This window comes from Salvelinus alpinus, chromosome 9 (assembly GCF_045679555.1).
Source record: "Salvelinus alpinus chromosome 9, SLU_Salpinus.1, whole genome shotgun sequence".
NCBI classification, from domain to species: domain Eukaryota; kingdom Metazoa; phylum Chordata; class Actinopteri; order Salmoniformes; family Salmonidae; genus Salvelinus; species Salvelinus alpinus.
In genome coordinates this window covers 28,810,214-28,830,063 of record NC_092094.1, presented here as the reverse complement: position 1 = coordinate 28,830,063, position 19,850 = coordinate 28,810,214, and the positions used below count along the sequence as shown (strand labels likewise).

General features: G+C 40.9%; 1 protein-coding gene across 2 annotated transcripts in view; it reads right to left on the bottom strand.

Moving 5' to 3' along the window:
* Positions 1-19,850, bottom strand: part of wwox (WW domain containing oxidoreductase) — a 283,070-nt gene that overhangs the window by 251,697 nt on the left and 11,523 nt on the right. For both annotated transcript variants that reach the window (XM_071416636.1, XM_071416637.1), the window contains one exon: positions 9,454-9,560. In XM_071416636.1, the coding sequence (XP_071272737.1) occupies positions 9,454-9,560 (107 nt within the window). The remainder of the gene's footprint in view (positions 1-9,453; positions 9,561-19,850) is intronic.

The window sequence follows — 19,850 nt, the reverse complement described above, 5'->3', positions numbered from 1 at the left end:
ATAGCGAAGAAGGTATGGTGGGATTCGAAATGGTCGGTGATCTGTTTGTTAACTTGGCTTTCAAAGACTTTAGAAAGGCAGGGTAGGATAGATATAGGTCTGTAACAGTTTTGGTCTAGAGTGTCACCCCCTTTGAAGAGGGAGATGACCGCGGCAGCTTTCCAATCTTTAGGGATCTCAGACGTTACGAAAGAGAGGTTGAACAGGCTAGTAATAGGGGTTGCAACAATTGTGGCGGATAATTTTAGAAAGAGAGGGTCCAGATGGTCTTGCCCAGCTGATTTGTAAGGGTCCAGATTTTGCAGCTCTTTCAGAACATCAGCTATCTGGATTTGGGTGAAATGGAGAAATGGGGGAAGCTTGGGCAAGTTGCTGTGGGGGGTGCAGAGCTGTTAACCGGGGTAGGGGTAGCCAGGTGGAAAGCATGGCCAGCCGTTGAAAAATGCTTATTGAAATGATCGATTATCGTAATGTATCACTAGCCACTTTAAACAATGCAACTTCATATAATTTTTTCATACCCTACATTACTCATCTCATATGTATATACTGTACTCTATACCATCTACTGCATCTTGCCTTCTTGATGTAATGTATCACTAGCCACTTTAAACAATGCAACTTCATATAATGTTTTCATACCCTACATTACTCATCTCATATGTATATACTGTACTCTACTGCACCTTGCCTATGCCGTTCGGCCATCACTCATTTATATATTTTTTTTATACATATTCGTTTTCATTCCTTTACACTTGTGTGTATAAGGTAGTTGTTGTGGAATTGTTAGGTTATATTACTTGTTAGATATTACTGCATAGTCGGAACTAGAAGCACAAGCATTTCGCTACACTTGCATTAACATCTGCTAACCATGCGTATGTGACAAATAAATTTGATTTGATTTTTGGCAATGAGGCAGTGATCGCTGAGATCCTGGTTGAAGACATTGTATTCTGACATCTGCTATGGGCTAGGGCATCTCGAAGATACAGTGCTTTCATAAAGTATTCACACCCCTTTACTTTTTCCACATTGTGTTGTGTTACAGCCCGAATTAAAAATGGATCACATTTAGATTAATTTTTCACTGGCCAACACACAATACCCCATAATGTCAAAGTGGAATTATGTTTTTCAAAAGTTTTACAAATTAATAGAAAATGAAAAGCTGAAATGTCTTGAGTCAATAAGTATTCAACCCCTTTGTAATTGTTGTTATTGCAAGCCTAAATAAGTTCAGTAGGAAAAATTGGCTTAGCAAGTCAAATAAGCATAATAGTGTTTAACATGATTTTTGAATGACTACCGAGCAGTCGGGCAGTGAATTTCAAACACATATTCAACCGCAAAGACCAGGGAGGTTTTCCAATGCCTCACAAAGGGCACCTATTGGTAGACGGGTAAAAAGCTTTTTAAAAAAGCAGACATTGAATATCACTTTGAGCATGGTGAAATTATTAATTACACTTTGGATGGTGTATCAATATACCCAGCCACTACAAAGATATATGTGTCCTTCCTAACTCAGTTGTTGGAGAGGAAGGAAACCGCTCAGGAATTTTACTTTGAGGCCAATGGTGATGTTAAATGCTGTGATAGGAGAAAACTGAGGATGGATCACCAACATTGTAGTTACTCCACAATACTAACCTAATTCACAGAGTGAAAATAAGAAAGCCTGTAGAGAATACAAAATATTCCAAAACATTCATCCTGTTTGCAACAAGGCACTAAAGTAACACTGCAAAAAATGTAGCACAGCAATTTACTTTTTATCCTGAATACAAAGTGGGCAAATCCAATACAACACATTAATGAGTACCACATCTTCATATTTCCAAGCAAGTGGTGGCTGCATCATGTTATGGGTATGCTTGTAATTATTAAGGACAGGGGAGTTTTTCCAGGTTAAAAAAGAAACGGAATGGAGCTAAGCACAAGCAAAATCCTAGAGGAAAACCTGGTTCAGTCTGCTTTCCAACAAACACTGGGGGATGAATTAATCTTTCAGCAGGACAATAACCTAAAACACAAGACCAAACATATACTGGAGTTGCTTATCAAGAAGACAGTGAATGATCCTGAGCGGGCAAGTTGCAGTTGTGATTTAAATCTACTTGAACATCTATGGCAAGACCTGAAAATGGTTGCTCAGCAATGATCAACAACCAATTTGACAGCGCTTGAAGAACTTTGAAAATAATAAATGGAAAAATGTCAAGGTGTGGAAAGCGCTTAGAGACTTACCCAGAAAACCCCACAGCTGTAATCGCTGCCAAAGGTGCTTCTACAAAGTATTGATTCAGGGGTATGAATACTTATGTAAATTATATGTTTCAGTATTTTAAAAAATGTTGCAAAAATGTCTAAAAACATGTTTTCACTTAGTCATTATGGGGTATTGTGTGTATATGGGTGAGACAATAAATCAATTGAATCCATTTTGAATTCAGGCAACAAAATGTGGAATAAATCAAGTGGTATGAATACTTTCTGAAGGCACTGTATTCGCTACACTGGACTGATGGCATATTTTAGAAACGGAATATGTAATATGTTGGGCCTGCGCGTTGTGAGGGCTGCACACTGCGGTAATTGAATCTGTGGCTCCGGGGGACTTTTCTAAACGGCCTGCTAGGTGCAGGCTACACTGAAATGCGATGCTCCGGCCATGGATCCGATCGCGGATCTGCTGGTATTTCTGAGAATCCCCGGAGCCAGGCTGTCTTTGGATGGGTGGATTTTGGATTTTGCTTAATGGGAAAGTGTTTTTTTATTTTTTATCTTTGGATCGATGTTGTCACAGTTGCTTCAAAGTTGAAGAGGCAGCAGCTAGCTTTAGCTTGATATAGCTAGTTCTCTTCCTCCGTTTCTGAATGAATTTGTGGCTATTTCTTTCTAGCTGGCAAAATAAGTGAGATAGATTTGGTTTGTGTACTGCCATATGTCGATAACACAGCTAAGTTTGTCACTGGTATAGGCTAATAAATATCCCAAGCCTAGCCAGCTAGACAGTGACAGCCACAAGCTAAAACTGGGGAGAGAGGGAGGAGAGAATTCACTTTCTGTTTCATTTGCTGCTGGTTTGCTAATGTTAACTCAAATCATTTTTTGCCACATGTAATTGACGAAATTAGATTTTAAATGTGCCAATACCTTGTGAATATTTTTGAAAAATCTCACAGCCATTTCCATACTAAAGATGAAGTGCCACTTGATCACCAGCTTACCATGTACACTAGTCTACAGGCAATGCGTTCCTCCACTGTGTGAGTCATAGAAATTACAATCTTGCGTTCGGTAGTTTCCGGCAATCATTTTTCAAATTAGAAAAAGTTAATATACAGCACCAACTACATAAATATCTGATATGGTCTATTATCTGCTACCTGAACTTTTACAACAAATTAATTTAAGAAAAAACAAGTATTGCTGTTTAGGAATACGTTTGTTTAATTAGAGATCTGGGTTGAGTTTAAAACTGCATGTCTGTTATCATTCACATCCTGCTATCTATCAGTCTTCATCTCTCTTCACTCAGCGTTCCCTCTCTTCTCAGTTTCTCCCACTATGCCCTCTCTCCCTCTCACTCATTCCCTCTCTTACTCTATCTCACTTTCTGCAATGAGTTCTCTCTATCTCCCTCCCCTCTTTCCCTGTAATCAACCCAGTACTAATGGCTTATTCTTTCTGCTCCAGCAGCCACATCCCACTTGTTTATTTCCCTCCACTCGTAAATCTGGAGGCGCTAAAATGTTACCGTTATAATCACAGGTAATTATCAGACACCCTCTCTCTCCATTCCTCCATCTCTCCTTCACTCTCTTACCTCCACCTCTATATGAAACAGCCATCCCATTGCAAAGTTCTCTGTAACTCTCACTGATGTGGGATTCAAGTGTTTCCAGTTTGTGTGTACAGTATGTGTAGGTTAAAGACATGCTCCGGAACTTTGGCGACTACGAAGTATTTTTAAACCTCCCACTTTGGGCTGGATGTGTCAATGCATAGTTCATACATGCATAACATATGAGCAGAATTATTGTTTTACCTCAACTAGCTATGAAATCCCTAGTGTGAAATCCCTAGTGTGAAATCCCTAGTGTGAAATCCCTAGTGTGAAATTCCTAGTGTGAAAGCAACTTTTTGCTGGAAACTGTTGTGCTGTGCCATTTTCCCTACATTCCCACCCGTGGGCCAACATACTACCAATTCCAGTTCAACCAATGAGCTTCAGCCCCTCGCCATGCGAGTGACAGCTAGCAAGAGGCATATCATGCACAAACAGCAGAGCGAGAGAGACGTGCATATATCTGCACCAGTGGAGGCTGGTGGGAGGAGCAACAGGACGGCTCATTGTAATGGCTGGAATGGAATAGGTGGAACGGAGTCAAACATGTGGTTTCCATCTGTTTGATGTGTTTGATACGGTTCTATTTATTCCATTGCAGCCATTATAATGAACCCGTTGTCCTATAGCTCCTCCCACCAGCCTCCACTGAAGTGCACATGTGAGACGTACTAATTTTAGGGGACCACTTTTGGCTCGTGAGTGCTAATTTCAGAACTACTGGCTCAAAAGTACACATAGGTACCAGAGAATCTCTTTAATAAAGCACCAGCAGTGTGTACTGTATGTGTAGGTTAATAAAGCTCCAGCAGTGTGTACTGTATGTGTAGGTTAATAAAGCTCCAGCAGTGTGTACTGTATGTGTAGGTTAATAAAGCTCCAGCAGTGTGTACTGTATGTGTAGGTTAATAAAGCTCCAGCAGTGTGTACTGTATGTGTAGGTTAATAAAGCTCCAGCAGTGTGTACTGTATGTGTAGGTTAATAAAGCTCCAGCAGTGTGTACTGTATGTGTAGGTTAATAAAGCTCCAGCAGTGTGTACTGTATGTGTATGTTAATAAAGCTCCAGCAGTGTGTACTGTATGTGTAGGTTAATAAAGCTCCAGCAGTGTCTACTGTATGTGTAGGTTAATAAAGCTCCAGCAGTGTGTACTGTATGTGTAGGTTAATAAAGCTCCAGCAGTGTGTACTGTATGTGTAGGTTAATAAAGCTCCAGCAGTGTGTACTGTATGTGTAGGTTAATAAAGCACCAGCAGTGTGTACTGTATGTGTAGGTTAATAAAGCTCCAGCAGTGTGTACTGTATGTGTAGGTTAATAAAGCTCCAGCAGTGTGTACTGTATGTGTAGGTTAATAAAGCTCCAGCAGTGTGTACTGTATGTGTAGGTTAATAAAGCTCCAGCAGTGTGTACTGTATGTGTAGGTTATTAAAGCTCCAGCAGTGTGTACTGTATGTGTAGGTTAATAAAGCTCCAGCAGTGTGTACTGTATGTGTAGGTTAATAAAGCTCCAGCAGTGTGTACTGTATGTGTAGGTTAATAAAGCTCCAGCAGTGTCTACTGTATGTGTAGGTTAATAAAGCTCCAGTAGTGTCTACTGTATGTGTAGGTTAATAAAGCTCCAGCAGTGTCTACTGTATGTGTATGTTAATAAAGCTCCAGCAGTGTGTACTGTATGTGTAGGTTAATAAAGCTCCAGCAGTGTGTACTGTATGTGTAGGTTAATAAAGCTCCAGCAGTGTGTACTGTATGTGTAGGTTAATAAAGCTCCAGCAGTGTGTACTGTATGTGCAGGTTAATAAAGCTCCAGCAGTGTGTACTGTATGTGTAGGTTAATAAAGCTCCAGCAGTGAGTACTGTATGTGTAGGTTAATAAAGCTCCAGCAGTGTGTACTGTATGTGTAGGTTAATAAAGCTCCAGCAGTGTGTACTGTATGTGTAGGTTAATAAAGCTCCAGCAGTGTGTACTGTATGTGTAGGTTAATAAAGCTCCAGCAGTGTGTACTGTATGTGTAGGTTAATAAAGCACCAGCAGTGTGTACTGTATGTGTAGGTTAATAAAGCACCAGCAGTGTGTACTGTATGTGTAGGTTATTAAAGCTCCAGCAGTGTGTACTGTATGTGTAGGTTAATAAAGCTCCAGCAGTGTCTACTGTATGTGTAGGTTAATAAAGCTCCAGCAGTGTGTACTGTATGTGTAGGTTAATAAAGCTCCAGCAGTGTGTACTGTATGTGTAGGTTAATAAAGCTCCAGCAGTGTGTACTGTATGTGTATGTTAATAAAGCTCCAGCAGTGTGTACTGTATGTGTAGGTTAATAAAGCTCCAGCAGTGTCTACTGTATGTGTAGGTTAATAAAGCTCCAGCAGTGTCTACTGTATGTGTAGGTTAATAAAGCTCCAGCAGTGTGTACTGTATGTGTATGTTAATAAAGCTCCAGCAGTGTGTACTGTATGTGTAGGTTAATAAAGCTCCAGCAGTGTGTACTGTATGTGTAGGTTAATAAAGCTCCAGCAGTGTGTACTGTATGTGTAGGTTAATAAAGCACCAGCAGTGTGTACTGTATGTGTAGGTTAATAAAGCTCCAGCAGTGTGTACTGTATGTGTAGGTTAATAAAGCTCCAGCAGTGTGTACTGTATGTGTAGGTTAATAAAGCTCCAGCAGTGTGTACTGTATGTGTAGGTTAATAAAGCTCCAGCAGTGTGTACTGTATGTGTAGGTTATTAAAGCTCCAGCAGTGTCTACTGTATGTGTAGGTTAATAAAGCACCAACAGTGTGTACTGTATGTGTAGGTTAATAAAGCTCCAGCAGTGTGTACTGTATGTGTAGGTTAATAAAGTTCCAGCAGTGTGTACTGTATGTGTAGGTTATTAAAGCTCCAGCAGTGTCTACTGTATGTGTAGGTTAATAAAGCACCAGCAGTGTGTACTGTATGTGTAGGTTAATAAAGCACCAGCAGTGTGTACTGTATGTGTAGGTTAATAAAGCACCAGCAGTGTGTACTGTATGTGTAGGTTATTAAAGCTCCAGCAGTGTCTACTGTATGTGTAGGTTAATAAAGCACCAGCAGTGTCTACTGTATGTGTAGGTTAATAAAGCACCAGCAGTGTGTACTGTATGTGTAGGTTAATAAAGCTCCAGCAGTGTGTACTGTATGTGTAGGTTAATAAAGCTCCAGCAGTGTGTACTGTATGTGTAGGTTATTAAAGCTCCAGCAGTGTCTACTGTATGTGTAGGTTAATAAAGCACCAGCAGTGTGTACTGTATGTGTAGGTTAATAAAGCACCAGCAGTGTGTACTGTATGTGTAGGTTAATAAAGCACCAGCAGTGTGTACTGTATGTGTAGGTTAATAAAGCTCCAGCAGTGTCTACTGTATGTGTAGGTTAATAAAGCTCCAGCAGTGTGTACTGTATGTGTAGGTTAATAAAGCTCCAGCAGTGTGTACTGTATGTGTAGGTTAATAAAGCTCCAGCAGTGTGTACTGTATGTGTAGGTTAATAAAGCTCCAGCAGTGTGTACTGTATGTGTAGGTTAATAAAGCTCCAGCAGTGTGTACTGTATGTGTAGGTTAATAAAGCACCAGCAGTGTGTACTGTATGTGTAGGTTAATAAAGCACCAGCAGTGTGTACTGTATGTGTAGGTTATTAAAGCTCCAGCAGTGTGTACTGTATGTGTAGGTTAATAAAGCTCCAGCAGTGTCTACTGTATGTGTAGGTTAATAAAGCTCCAGCAGTGTGTACTGTATGTGTAGGTTAATAAAGCTCCAGCAGTGTGTACTGTATGTGTAGGTTAATAAAGCTCCAGCAGTGTGTACTGTATGTGTAGGTTAATAAAGCTCCAGCAGTGTGTACTGTATGTGTAGGTTAATAAAGTTCCAGCAGTGTGTACTGTATGTGTAGGTTATTAAAGCTCCAGCAGTGTCTACTGTATGTGTAGGTTAATAAAGCACCAGCAGTGTGTACTGTATGTGTAGGTTAATAAAGCACCAGCAGTGTGTACTGTATGTGTAGGTTATTAAAGCTCCAGCAGTGTCTACTGTATGTGTAGGTTAATAAAGCACCAGCAGTGTCTACTGTATGTGTAGGTTAATAAAGCACCAGCAGTGTGTACTGTATGTGTAGGTTAATAAAGCTCCAGCAGTGTGTACTGTATGTGTAGGTTAATAAAGCTCCAGCAGTGTGTACTGTATGTGTAGGTTATTAAAGCTCCAGCAGTGTCTACTGTATGTGTAGGTTAATAAAGCACCAGCAGTGTGTACTGTATGTGTAGGTTAATAAAGCACCAGCAGTGTGTACTGTATGTGTAGGTTAATAAAGCACCAGCAGTGTGTACTGTATGTGTAGGTTAATAAAGCTCCAGCAGTGTCTACTGTATGTGTAGGTTATTAAAGCTCCAGCAGTGTGTACTGTATGTGTAGGTTAATAAAGCTCCAGCAGTGTGTACTGTATGTGTAGGTTAATAAAGCTCCAGCAGTGTGTACTGTATGTGTAGGTTAATAAAGCTCCAGCAGTGTCTACTGTATGTGTAGGTTAATAAAGCTCCAGCAGTGTGTACTGTATGTGTATGTTAATAAAGCTCCAGCAGTGTGTACTGTATGTGTAGGTTAATAAAGCTCCAGCAGTGTCTACTGTATGTGTAGGTTAATAAAGCTCCAGCAGTGTGTACTGTATGTGTAGGTTAATAAAGCTCCAGCAGTGTGTACTGTATGTGTATGTTAATAAAGCTCCAGCAGTGTGTACTGTATGTGTAGGTTAATAAAGCTCCAGCAGTGTGTACTGTATGTGTAGGTTAATAAAGCTCCAGCAGTGTGTACTGTATGTGTAGGTTAATAAAGCACCAGCAGTGTGTACTGTATGTGTAGGTTAATAAAGCTCCAGCAGTGTGTACTGTATGTGTAGGTTAATAAAGCTCCAGCAGTGTGTACTGTATGTGTAGGTTAATAAAGCTCCAGCAGTGTGTACTGTATGTGTAGGTTAATAAAGCTCCAGCAGTGTGTACTGTATGTGTAGGTTATTAAAGCTCCAGCAGTGTGTACTGTATGTGTAGGTTAATAAAGCTCCAGCAGTGTGTACTGTATGTGTAGGTTAATAAAGCACCAGCAGTGTGTACTGTATGTGTAGGTTATTAAAGCTCCAGCAGTGTCTACTGTATGTGTAGGTTAATAAAGCACCAGCAGTGTCTACTGTATGTGTAGGTTAATAAAGCACCAGCAGTGTGTACTGTATGTGTAGGTTAATAAAGCTCCAGCAGTGTGTACTGTATGTGTAGGTTAATAAAGCTCCAGCAGTGTGTACTGTATGTGTAGGTTATTAAAGCTCCAGCAGTGTCTACTGTATGTGTAGGTTAATAAAGCACCAGCAGTGTGTACTGTATGTGTAGGTTAATAAAGCACCAGCAGTGTGTACTGTATGTGTAGGTTAATAAAGCACCAGCAGTGTGTACTGTATGTGTAGGTTATTAAAGCTCCAGCAGTGTCTACTGTATGTGTAGGTTAATAAAGCACCAGCAGTGTGTACTGTATGTGTAGGTTAATAAAGCACCAGCAGTGTGTACTGTATGTGCAGGTTAATAAAGCTCCAGCAGTGTGTGACTCACCCACTCCTGCTGTATGAGGCTGACAGCCTTGATGGCCTTGGAGAGATTCCTACAGGCCAGGATCACATGGGCCCCATGGAGGGCAAATGACTTGGCTGTCTCAAAACCTACACACAGAGAGGAGGTAGCAACAGGGGTAGGGAGAGAGGGAGAGAGAGATGTTTACACAGATCCACAAAAAAATTGAAAACAAACCCAATTCTGATAAACTCCCATATCTATTGGATGAAATACCACAGTGTGCCATCACACTGTGGTATTTGTGACTTGATTTGTGACTTGTTGCCACAAGAAAAGGGCAACCAGTGAAGAACAAACATCATTGTAAAAACACCCCATATTTATGTTTATTTGCACATCGTTACAACATTTGAAATGTCTTTATTATTTTGGAACGTCTGTGAGTGTAATGTTTACTGTTCATTTTTATTGTTTATTTCACTTTTGTTTATTATCTAGTTCACTTGCTTTGGCAATGTTTCCCATGCCAATAAAGCCCTTGAATTGAATTGAATCGAGAGGAGGGGGCATGGAAGAGGGGAGCAACAGAGGGAGAGAAGATGGAGACAGAGAGAGCAGGGAGACGGAGGGAGTAATGCTTTAAAGATGGGTTATTTTGCGAGATAATTTGGAGATACTCAGGGAAATTGACTGTGAAGGGGAATAAGATGAGTTAGAAATTATATTAAACATAGATATGGATTCTATCACTGAGGAGGAAGCCAAAGGGTCTACTAGGGAAAGTTAATCATGTCTCTGTGAAGTGATGAAACTGATTGAATTAATGTGGTTCAGGACTTCACCCACTAGTCTCTGATACAGTTATAGGAAACCAAGCACACACCATTTCAGAAGTTATCCTTATCCACTGACTGAGAGAAACATGGAGATGCATATTGGTTGCAGTGATAATGCCGTATCAGTTCTGCTAGCAATAATAATAATGATGTTGATGATTAGGTTAACTACGGTAGTTATAGAGAAGACAACTAGAAAATCTGAACCATTCGACTGACTTGAGAAAAACTTCCATATAAAACCTTGGTGTGATATTCTAGCACTTCAAAGACTGACTGATAAAGACATTTACTACATCAAAAGAGTGGTTCTGATAGAAACTGGATTTATCAGTACAAGACTACTTCACGACTCCATCCAAATCATGTAGTCACGATAAAACGGACAAAAAAAACAAGATAGAGACAGAAGTTAATTTCCAAATTGCCAGTCTAAATGGGTCATTTCAACCCAGAGGTAGAATTCATTTACGAGATTAACTTTTCCTTAAATCATGTTTTTATTTCCTAACTTTCCCATCCGTGGATGTTGATATTAACAGTGTGCTATAAACCGTTCAGCATCCACTCAGTGGTACACTATCTCAATCATTTATACATCTTTAATAAACAGAAACACACACACACGGCATGCGCACACACACACAGACAGAGTGGTGAGTGACAGGCCGGTAGGGCAGGTTGATGCCTGCTAAGTGGTTGTGACAGAGAGGAGCTAAGAGAGGGAGTGGCAGACAGCCAGTGTCACAGCCAGCGTGGATTAAAACCAAACAGTAATTAGATTAGGTCTTAATCTGATTTTCATTAAACGGAGAACTAGGAGGCCTAATTGTGAGTGGTGTGTTAAAGAGTAATATCTATTAAAACTGCAAAATTGGAGTGGGATTTGAAGGTCTCGATGACACCTTATTAGGTGTAATGGAAAATGCGCCGCAACGCGTCCCCTCGCAGGAAAAGGACAGGAACATAATAACAAAATGAAAGAAGAGAAAGTGTTGCACTTTGACTTTGAGAAAATTGTAAATAAACACTTTTTAAAATGTTTTTGAACAGGCATAATTTTACATACCAAGTATCACAGAGCCTTGACACAAACATTTTCTCGCTCTCTCAGACTAGTTTTATAGTTGTTCAAATACCCCCACCAGTTCAAATACTAATATGTCAAATGGGAATGTTTGTCAAACAAAACATCTGATTTACCCTACATTATACAATGAACCAGACAGCAACAAACCCAAGGTTCTACTCATATTTACAAAGAATAAACAGCAGTCAGAACAGGAGGGCAGACATGCCTGCTACAGCTTAAACAATGATTATTCCATCCTTTCTAAATTGGACAAGAACACTGGCAGCTGGGTAAACAATGCCACCCCACACTCACTTGTTGTGTGTACCAAGCATGAAAGTGAAATTAATCGACACCAGTGTTTTCCATAATGGAGTACAAATTAGAATATGACAACAACAACAATATGGGCGAGGGAGCTGTGTTTTCTTCATGACAAATAACAAGGGCTTGGCATTAATTGTGAAATAACGAGAGTGGCGTTGGTTTACAAAGACTCCCCACCCTCAAGCCTGTGTTTCCTGTACGGAGGTGGTGTGGAGATTAGTTCCTGGTCAGGTGAACAACAGGGGGAGGTTATTTAGCGTTCCACTCAGACTGTAGAACATGACAAGAGGTCAGGCTCGGGTATGTTCAACTCAGGGATAATGAGAGGCCTACTCAACAGTAAGCAGTAAGAATCAGTAAGAATCTTCATTGAAAATGCTTATAATCCAGACTAGATCACTAGGAAATGAGGTCCAGAGAGTTACAGCAACTTTTCTCACTTTGAAGGTCCACAGCATCCATAAGTAAAATACTGTATTATTGTACAATCATTGAAAAATCTCTATAAAGCAGTGGATGGATGCTCTGCATGGTACATTAGGATCCTGGCCATCCTGATATCCCCAATAATGAGTGTGATTTAACGCTCTGTTTGTCCTGCGAGGCCCAACGCCCCTCTCCGTATTTCCTCCATACACAGGTGTATTGGCTCAGCCTAATGAGATCATTACCAGTAAACCTGTTTATTTGGCAAATGGAAAGCATTTTACTACAATGAACTGTGTTGATTTGGGCAAACAGAGCTAAAATCAGATCATTAAAACCCACAACGGTAAACATGTTTATTTGGCGAACAGATAACCTCCCTTGCCAGAAGATTCAGACCCTACCGTTATTCTTGTTTACACTGAGCTGCACTGAAGAAGTCGGAAGCACGGGTCTATTTACCATTAGGCAGAAGAGGCGATTGCCTCACACCATCAAGGGGCCTCATGATCTGGGCATAAAAAAATAGATACAAAAATAATAATTTCTCAGCTTGAGGTCTTCTCATGCTCCGCTGGTTACATAATAAATAAGTCATAAAACAATCCCCATCAAAATCTGTCTGTTTAAGATAGAGAAATATTTTTTGGGGCTACGTCTCAATTCCCCGCATCCGCCGATGTCGGCGGTGGAAGGTGGCCGAGCTACATCAGTATTTGTCAGGCCAGGAGACATCCCGAAAATCGGTCTTCTCACGAAAACATTGGTAGCGTACGAACGGTTTGGGCTACACAATTATATGACCCTCTATGGAAAGATGAGACTTACGAACGATGGTGTTCTCCGTTTTTCTCTATGACTCCCACAAGTGTCACTAGACTCATCTGAAGGTACCGGGCTGAAAAATGAATGGAAGTGAATATGGCATTTCCACGTTAAAATATTATAAAAATAATTCTGAGCTTTCTTCTCTCTCTCACATACAGAACAGACACTTCAAAACATACTTCCTTTTGATAACATTTTGGACTGTTTTTCCATGTATGAATCTGTTATTAAATGCGTTTCTATGGGCTAATAGCGATAAGGCCAAATTCAATGTTTCATCAAATATATATATATTTTTATATCTAAAATTCCAAATCAAATAGCTAAATGATCCTTGGTATCTTTAAACAATTCCATACGTTAGCTTAGTAGAAACCCAGCCCTTAGACTAGGGGCAGGCACGTGCACATGCCCCTTCCAGTCTCCAAAGGACCCCAAAATGATTTTTTTGTATACATTCTTTGTCATTGTTGTTCGGAATTCACTGCCCGCAAGTTGTCATCAAGTTCACCCCCCCACCCCCACCCCAACCCAACCCAACCCCACCCCCAACCCGTCCGTTGGTTGGTTGCGCCTGTTGATCTGCCCTGTACGGCGCTCACATGCGCCCGGTATCCAAACATGCATGGCTTGAGAGATACGCTCACCATTCTAGTGTGTAGCTAGATACCTGGTTTTAAATATGAACACTACTGCCACAGCAGCATACCATTGATAACACTTGATTTAGCCTACAGCATCATCAATATTTGGTCTGCTTGGCTGATACGCGCAGCAGAGAGAGACAAAACGACAGAGGTAAATTACTAATCAGTAAAAGAAATGGAGCTAGCTAACTAGCAGATTTACATCAATCATCAATATCAGCTGATAGCCCAGCCTCTTTTCCCCATGTCAATCATGTCTTTAGGATGCACTGTTACTAGCTTGCTTACAATTTGTGGTGATGAGTGAGAGTGTTGTGAAATAAATAGACCAATGCTCAAAAATGTAAGCATCGTCTCTACAGAGTCAGTTGGTTATGAATTTTGACATATGAATTATGAAAGTATTGTATTTTTTCAAGCGGGAGGTGGCCTTTTTTCATTTTGAGCACCTGCACCCTGAAAGGTCTGTGCACGGCCCTGACTAGGGGAATACAATAAGCATTTCTTTGGTAAAAGACAGGTGCTGCTGATAATACTGCCATTGTCGTCAAGGCAGAGGACATTTGTGGCCCATGTGTATGTGTAGCCAATGTACTGTACTTGATGCTGTCTGGACATAAAATGATAGCATGTCATACTCTTTCTGTCCAGACAGCATCAGATATATGGGCTACATACAGTAAGACAGAGGGGCGCTGTTTTGCTCGCTCAGATGCTTTCTCCGGTGAGATAGTTTCAGCCACTTGTGAATTGAATGGCAATCATGGTTACATTAAGACACTGTGAAGCCAGCGCGAGATATTGGTTCAGAAAACTTACCTCAATGCAGGGATGGGATATGCCACTGTACTCCAAACTGCTTCTCGACAGAGCAGTGTGGATAAAGGTGAAATTAGGAAAACAGTGGCATATCTCATCCCTGCATTGAGGTGAATTTTCCGACCCATATCTCGGCCGTCTCCAAGGTGTCTTAATGTCACCATGATTGTGTTCCGACCCCAGCGTAGTGTAAACAAGCGTAACGGTAGGGTCGGTATCTTCTGGTAAATAACCTCCCTCTCTCTAGCCCCCAACTATCTCGTGCTCCTTCTCTTTCTCTACCATATCAACATTGTACAACATAATTCTTCACACCCCAACACCAGTCCACTAACAGTGTCAACTAAAAAGGTTTACACTCATTCTCTCGCTCTATAGAGAACTTCCACCTGCTCTAATGAACACTCAGCTCTCCCCAATTCCTAACTATTCTTACTGCAGTACCTCCTGTGCATCTCAACGATGAATACACCTGTTCCTACTCTAGAGTATTTTAAGCCCCAGAAGACTGGAGAATAGTCCACGCCTGCAATGAGGAGCGCTCTAATTCTCCTCCATTCCAACTGCAGCCATTCCTTTACTGCCAGGGAGGTGGTGTCACCCCAAAAGTGGGATGTATGGTTTGTAATTACAGCCCAGGTGTAAGTTTTTTTTTCCTCTCTCTCTCTCTCTCTCTCTCTCTCTCTCTCTCTCTCTCTCTCTCTCTCTCTCTCTCTCTCTCTCTCTCTCTCTCTCTCTCTCTCTCTCTCTCTCTCTCTCTCTCTCTCTCTCTCTCTCTCTCTCTCTCTCTCTCTCTCTCTCTCTCTCTCTCTCTCTCTCTCTCTCTCTCTCTCTCTCTCTCTCTCTCTCTCTCTCTCTCTCTCTCTCTCTCTCTCTCTCTCTCTCTCTCTCTCTCTCTCTCTCTCTCTCTCTCTCTCTCTCTCTCTCTCTCTCTCTCATCAAAATCCCCCCCAACATAGCTTCATCGCCTCATCATCCCCAGACTGTAAACCTGATGGTTCCATAAACTACTTCACTACACACAATAACCCAGTCACCTTTCATTTGATTCCACTGAGGGCTTTAAGCACATATATGTATTCCATCCTTTCTCTCTAACCATTCCAGTTAAATTCTATTAGAACTGTAATCATTATCGAACCCTCTTGGCCTACAACGCAATTCCCTCGCATGTTACAACAGTTTGGGACTGCATTGTGAATTTCATCCAAGGTTAATAAAGTTGAATAATTTGACTAACCAACCATAACTGGTTCTCATTACATAGCCAATAAACATCTTCCTCAGAGAGGACATGACATGCCAGTTGTAAAACCCTTCCATTTGCTCATTTATAATAACACCAGCCACGTCCAAGGAGACAGGGGACTTCACACAAGAGATTGTCCCACAGTGAAGATGTACACATACACACTCAAGCATGTTTGCACACATACAGTGTATACAGAGACACACACATGTCCGTTGCATCTTGTTATCCTCTACTTCCTCCCAGTCAGTCCCAGCATGAATAATGAATCCCCTCCTTACCAGGCGGTGGGCTTAACACATGGCTGGGCCGCTCTTTAAGGGCTCCTTATTCACAAACAGCAGTGGTGCAGTAAATACCAGGGCTTTGCTGCCAATTTAATGGCAGTTATGCTTAACAAATCTGCCTCAATCTAATGCTCACTCACAAAGCCTGGCTATGGGCTTAACCTGCACACTGAGCCTCCCTCCTGTCCCCTCCCTCTCTCTCTCTCTCTCTCTCTCTCTCCGCGACTGGCTGCATCAGTTTAGTGAGCTGTCCTTCCAGAGAGAGGAGAGAGCAGGCCTAGCTCATAATCCACACAACACAACACAGGGATCAACAAAAACACCGAACAATAACACTCTTTCATGAATAACAAATAACATTCAAAGACCTAAAACGCCAAGGGAATGATGTTTAGAGATAGGATGATCATATTATACACTACCGTTCAAAAGTTTGGGGTCACTTAGAAATGTCCTTGTTTTTGAAAGAAAATCACATTTCTTGTCCATTAAAATAACATCAAATTGACCATAAATACAGTGTACACATTGTTAATGTTGTCAATGACTATTGTAGCTGGAAACGGCAGATTTTTTTATGGTATATCTACATAGGCGTACAGAGGCCCATTATCAGCAACCATCACTCCTGTGTTCCAATGCCACATTGAGTTGAGTTTGAGTTTATTTGAGTTTATTTTTACAGGGACAGTGCACATTAATCAACGTTTCAGTAAAAGTGCCGGTTTTAGCCAGCCGGCTAATTTTCAACCGCAGTCTCTGGGCAGGTTATTAAAAACAATTACAATATAGACAATAGCAACATAGAACAAGCAAGACATAGCAACATAGGACAAGAAAGACGTAGCATACAGACAGAGCAACATAGAACAAAAAGCAGCAAGACAAAATTCATAAAAGCAACAAAGTGTTTCCACACCTCCACACCTCACACCTCACACCTTACAGACAACAGACATGAAAAGCATTGTGTTAGCTAATCCAAGTTTATCATTTTAAAAGGCTAATTGATCATTAGAAAACCCTTTTGCAATTATGTTAGCACAGCTGAAAACTGTTGCCCTGATAAAAGAAGCAATAAAACTAGCTTTCTTTAGACTAGTTGAGTATCTGGAGCATCAGTATTTATGGGTTCGATTACAGGTTCAAAATGGCTGGAAACAAGAATAGACTGAATCTCATCAGTCTATTCTTGTTCTGAGAAATGTAGGCTATTCCATGCAATAAATTGCCAAGAAACTGGAGATCTCGTACAACGCTGTGTACTACTCCCTTCACAGAACAGTGCAAACTGTCTCTAACCAGAATAGAAAGATGAGTGGGAGGCCCCGGTGCACAACTGAGCAAGAGGACAAGTACATTAGAGTGTCTAGTTTGAGAAACAGCTGCCTCACAAGTCCTCAACTGGCAGCTTCATTAAATAGTACCTGCAAAATACCAGTCTCAACGTCAACAGTGAAGAGGCGACTCCGGGATGATGGCCTTCTAGGCAGAGTTGCAAAGAAAAAGCCATATCTCAGACTGGCCAATAAAAATAAAATATTAAGATGTGCAAAAGAACACAGACACTGGACAGAGGAACTCTGCTTAGACAGCCAGCATCCCGGAGTCGCCTCTTCACTGTTGACGTTGAGACTGGTGTTTTGCGGGTACTATTTAATGAAGCTGCCAGTTGAGGACTCGTGTGGCATCTGTTTCTCAAACTAGACACTCTAATGCACTTGTCCTCTTGCTGGACTGGGGACTGGGGAAAGCTGTTTAGGTACAATTCTCTGCATGTTTAGAGAAACAACTGAGCTAGAGTACCTGTAAACCAGCAATCTAAAAATGTCCTCTATAAAATCTTGAAATTTACCAAACCAAAACCACAAATCATGCAAACAAAAATCTATGTCGTGACAGTGAAATTAAATGTTCTTGAAATCAACTTGATAAAAAATGTATTAATCAAATTGATTAAAATAATAAGAATCCAATAATCCTTTAACCGAAGTCTTATTTGTGGAGCCAGTCATGACGGATATGAATGGGTAGTTGTCTCTACATCTAGTCCTGCTGTAGTGAGACAGAGGGTTGCTAGGACCATAACTAACCATAACTTATCATATTATCAAGTTAATAACAAGACACCACAGAGACCAACAGCCCTCACCTGAACACACACAGGTTCTATAGAGTATCTAGTGTACACATGTAACACTGTATATGGATGTAGATATTTAGTACAAATATATGCTTTGCCTCATTCACATGTTCTATCCTCCCTATTGAAGATATGGCAGAAACAAAACCTTTCACGGTGTAGAGATTGGATGAGAATAGCCAAAACAGGACATGTTCACAGGTGTGAACATGCAGAGGACAAAGTGTTGACAGCTAGCAGGTTTAGTGTTATGAAGAACTAAAAATACAAAGATACTGACGGGCTCTCAAGTTTTTAACAGACTGAACACACACCTCCCCTGGACCATGCAGTACCACTACAAGTATTGCTAACAATATTCTAATTAAGTTAAATAAGTTGTCCTTTGCTGCACCCAGTGATGGTAGCCCTTTAAGGATAAACAGTACAGTGGACCCTTGGCCAGTAAATGTACAGTAACCGTGTAGCGTTAGTCAGCTGGTTGAGTGAAGGAAGGAAAGAACAGGAGCTGTTAATGGGTTTGGATGAGAGGCCTGAGGCAGGATTACAGTCCCTACAGGATCAATGGTACACACATACAGGTGGACCTGAGGACTAGAGGAGACTACCTTTACACACACACACAGAGACAGAGACAGAGAGAGAGACAGCGAGAGAGAGACAGCGAGAGAGAGACAGCGAGAGAGAGAGTCCACAAAATGAGGTGGAAACTGAGCTCCTAACCTCCTGCCAAATGTCTGACCATATTAGAGACACATATTTCCCTCAGATTACACAGACCTACAACGAATTCGAAAACAAATCCAATTTTGATAAACTCCCATATCTACTGGGTGAAATACCACAGTGTGCCATCACAGCAGCAAGATTTGGGACCTGTTGCCACAAGAAAATGGCAACCAGTGAAGTGTTTATTTATTTTCCTTTTTGTACTTTAACAATTTGCACATCGTTACAACACTGTATATAGACACATTTCTTTATTCTTTTGGAACTTTTGTTTATTATCTATTTCACTTGCTTTGACAATGTTATATGTTTCCCAGGCCAATAAAGCCCTTTGAATTTAATTGAGAGAGACAGAGGGAAGAAACAGAAAGAGAGAGAGAGACAGAGGGAAGAAACAGAAAGAGAGAGAGAGATAGATAGAGAGACACAGACAGACAGACAGACAGACAGACAGACAGACAGACAGACAGACAGACAGACAGACAGACAGACAGACAGACAGACAGACAGACAGACAGACAGACAGACAGACAGACAGACAGACAGACAGACAGACAGACAGACAGACAGAGCAAAAGAGAGAAAGAAAGAAAGAGAGAAAGAAAGAAAGAAAGAAAGAAAGAAAGAAAGAAAGAAAGAAAGAAAGAAAGAAAGAAAGAGAGAGAGAGAGGAGCCAAGGAGGGCCTACAGAAGCAACTAGATCTTCTGCAAAGATTCTGTCAGACTTGGGCCCAGACGGTGAATCTCAGTAAGACAAAAATAGTGGTGTTCCTAAAACAGAGCTTTTGTCATGGCAACTGAACTATCTAGACACCGTTTCCCTAGAGCACACAAATAATTATACCTACCTCAGCCTAAACATGAACACAACAGGTAACTTCCACAAGGCTGTGAGCAATCTAAGAGACAAGGCAAGAAGGGCCTTCTATGCCATCAAAAGGAACATAAAACTCGACATCCCAAATAGGATCTGGCAAAGCAATACTTCAATCAGTTTTATACAACTGGTGGGTCTAATCCTGAATGCTGATTGGTTAAAACTGCATTCCAGCCAGTGTCTATTCCACAAGTTA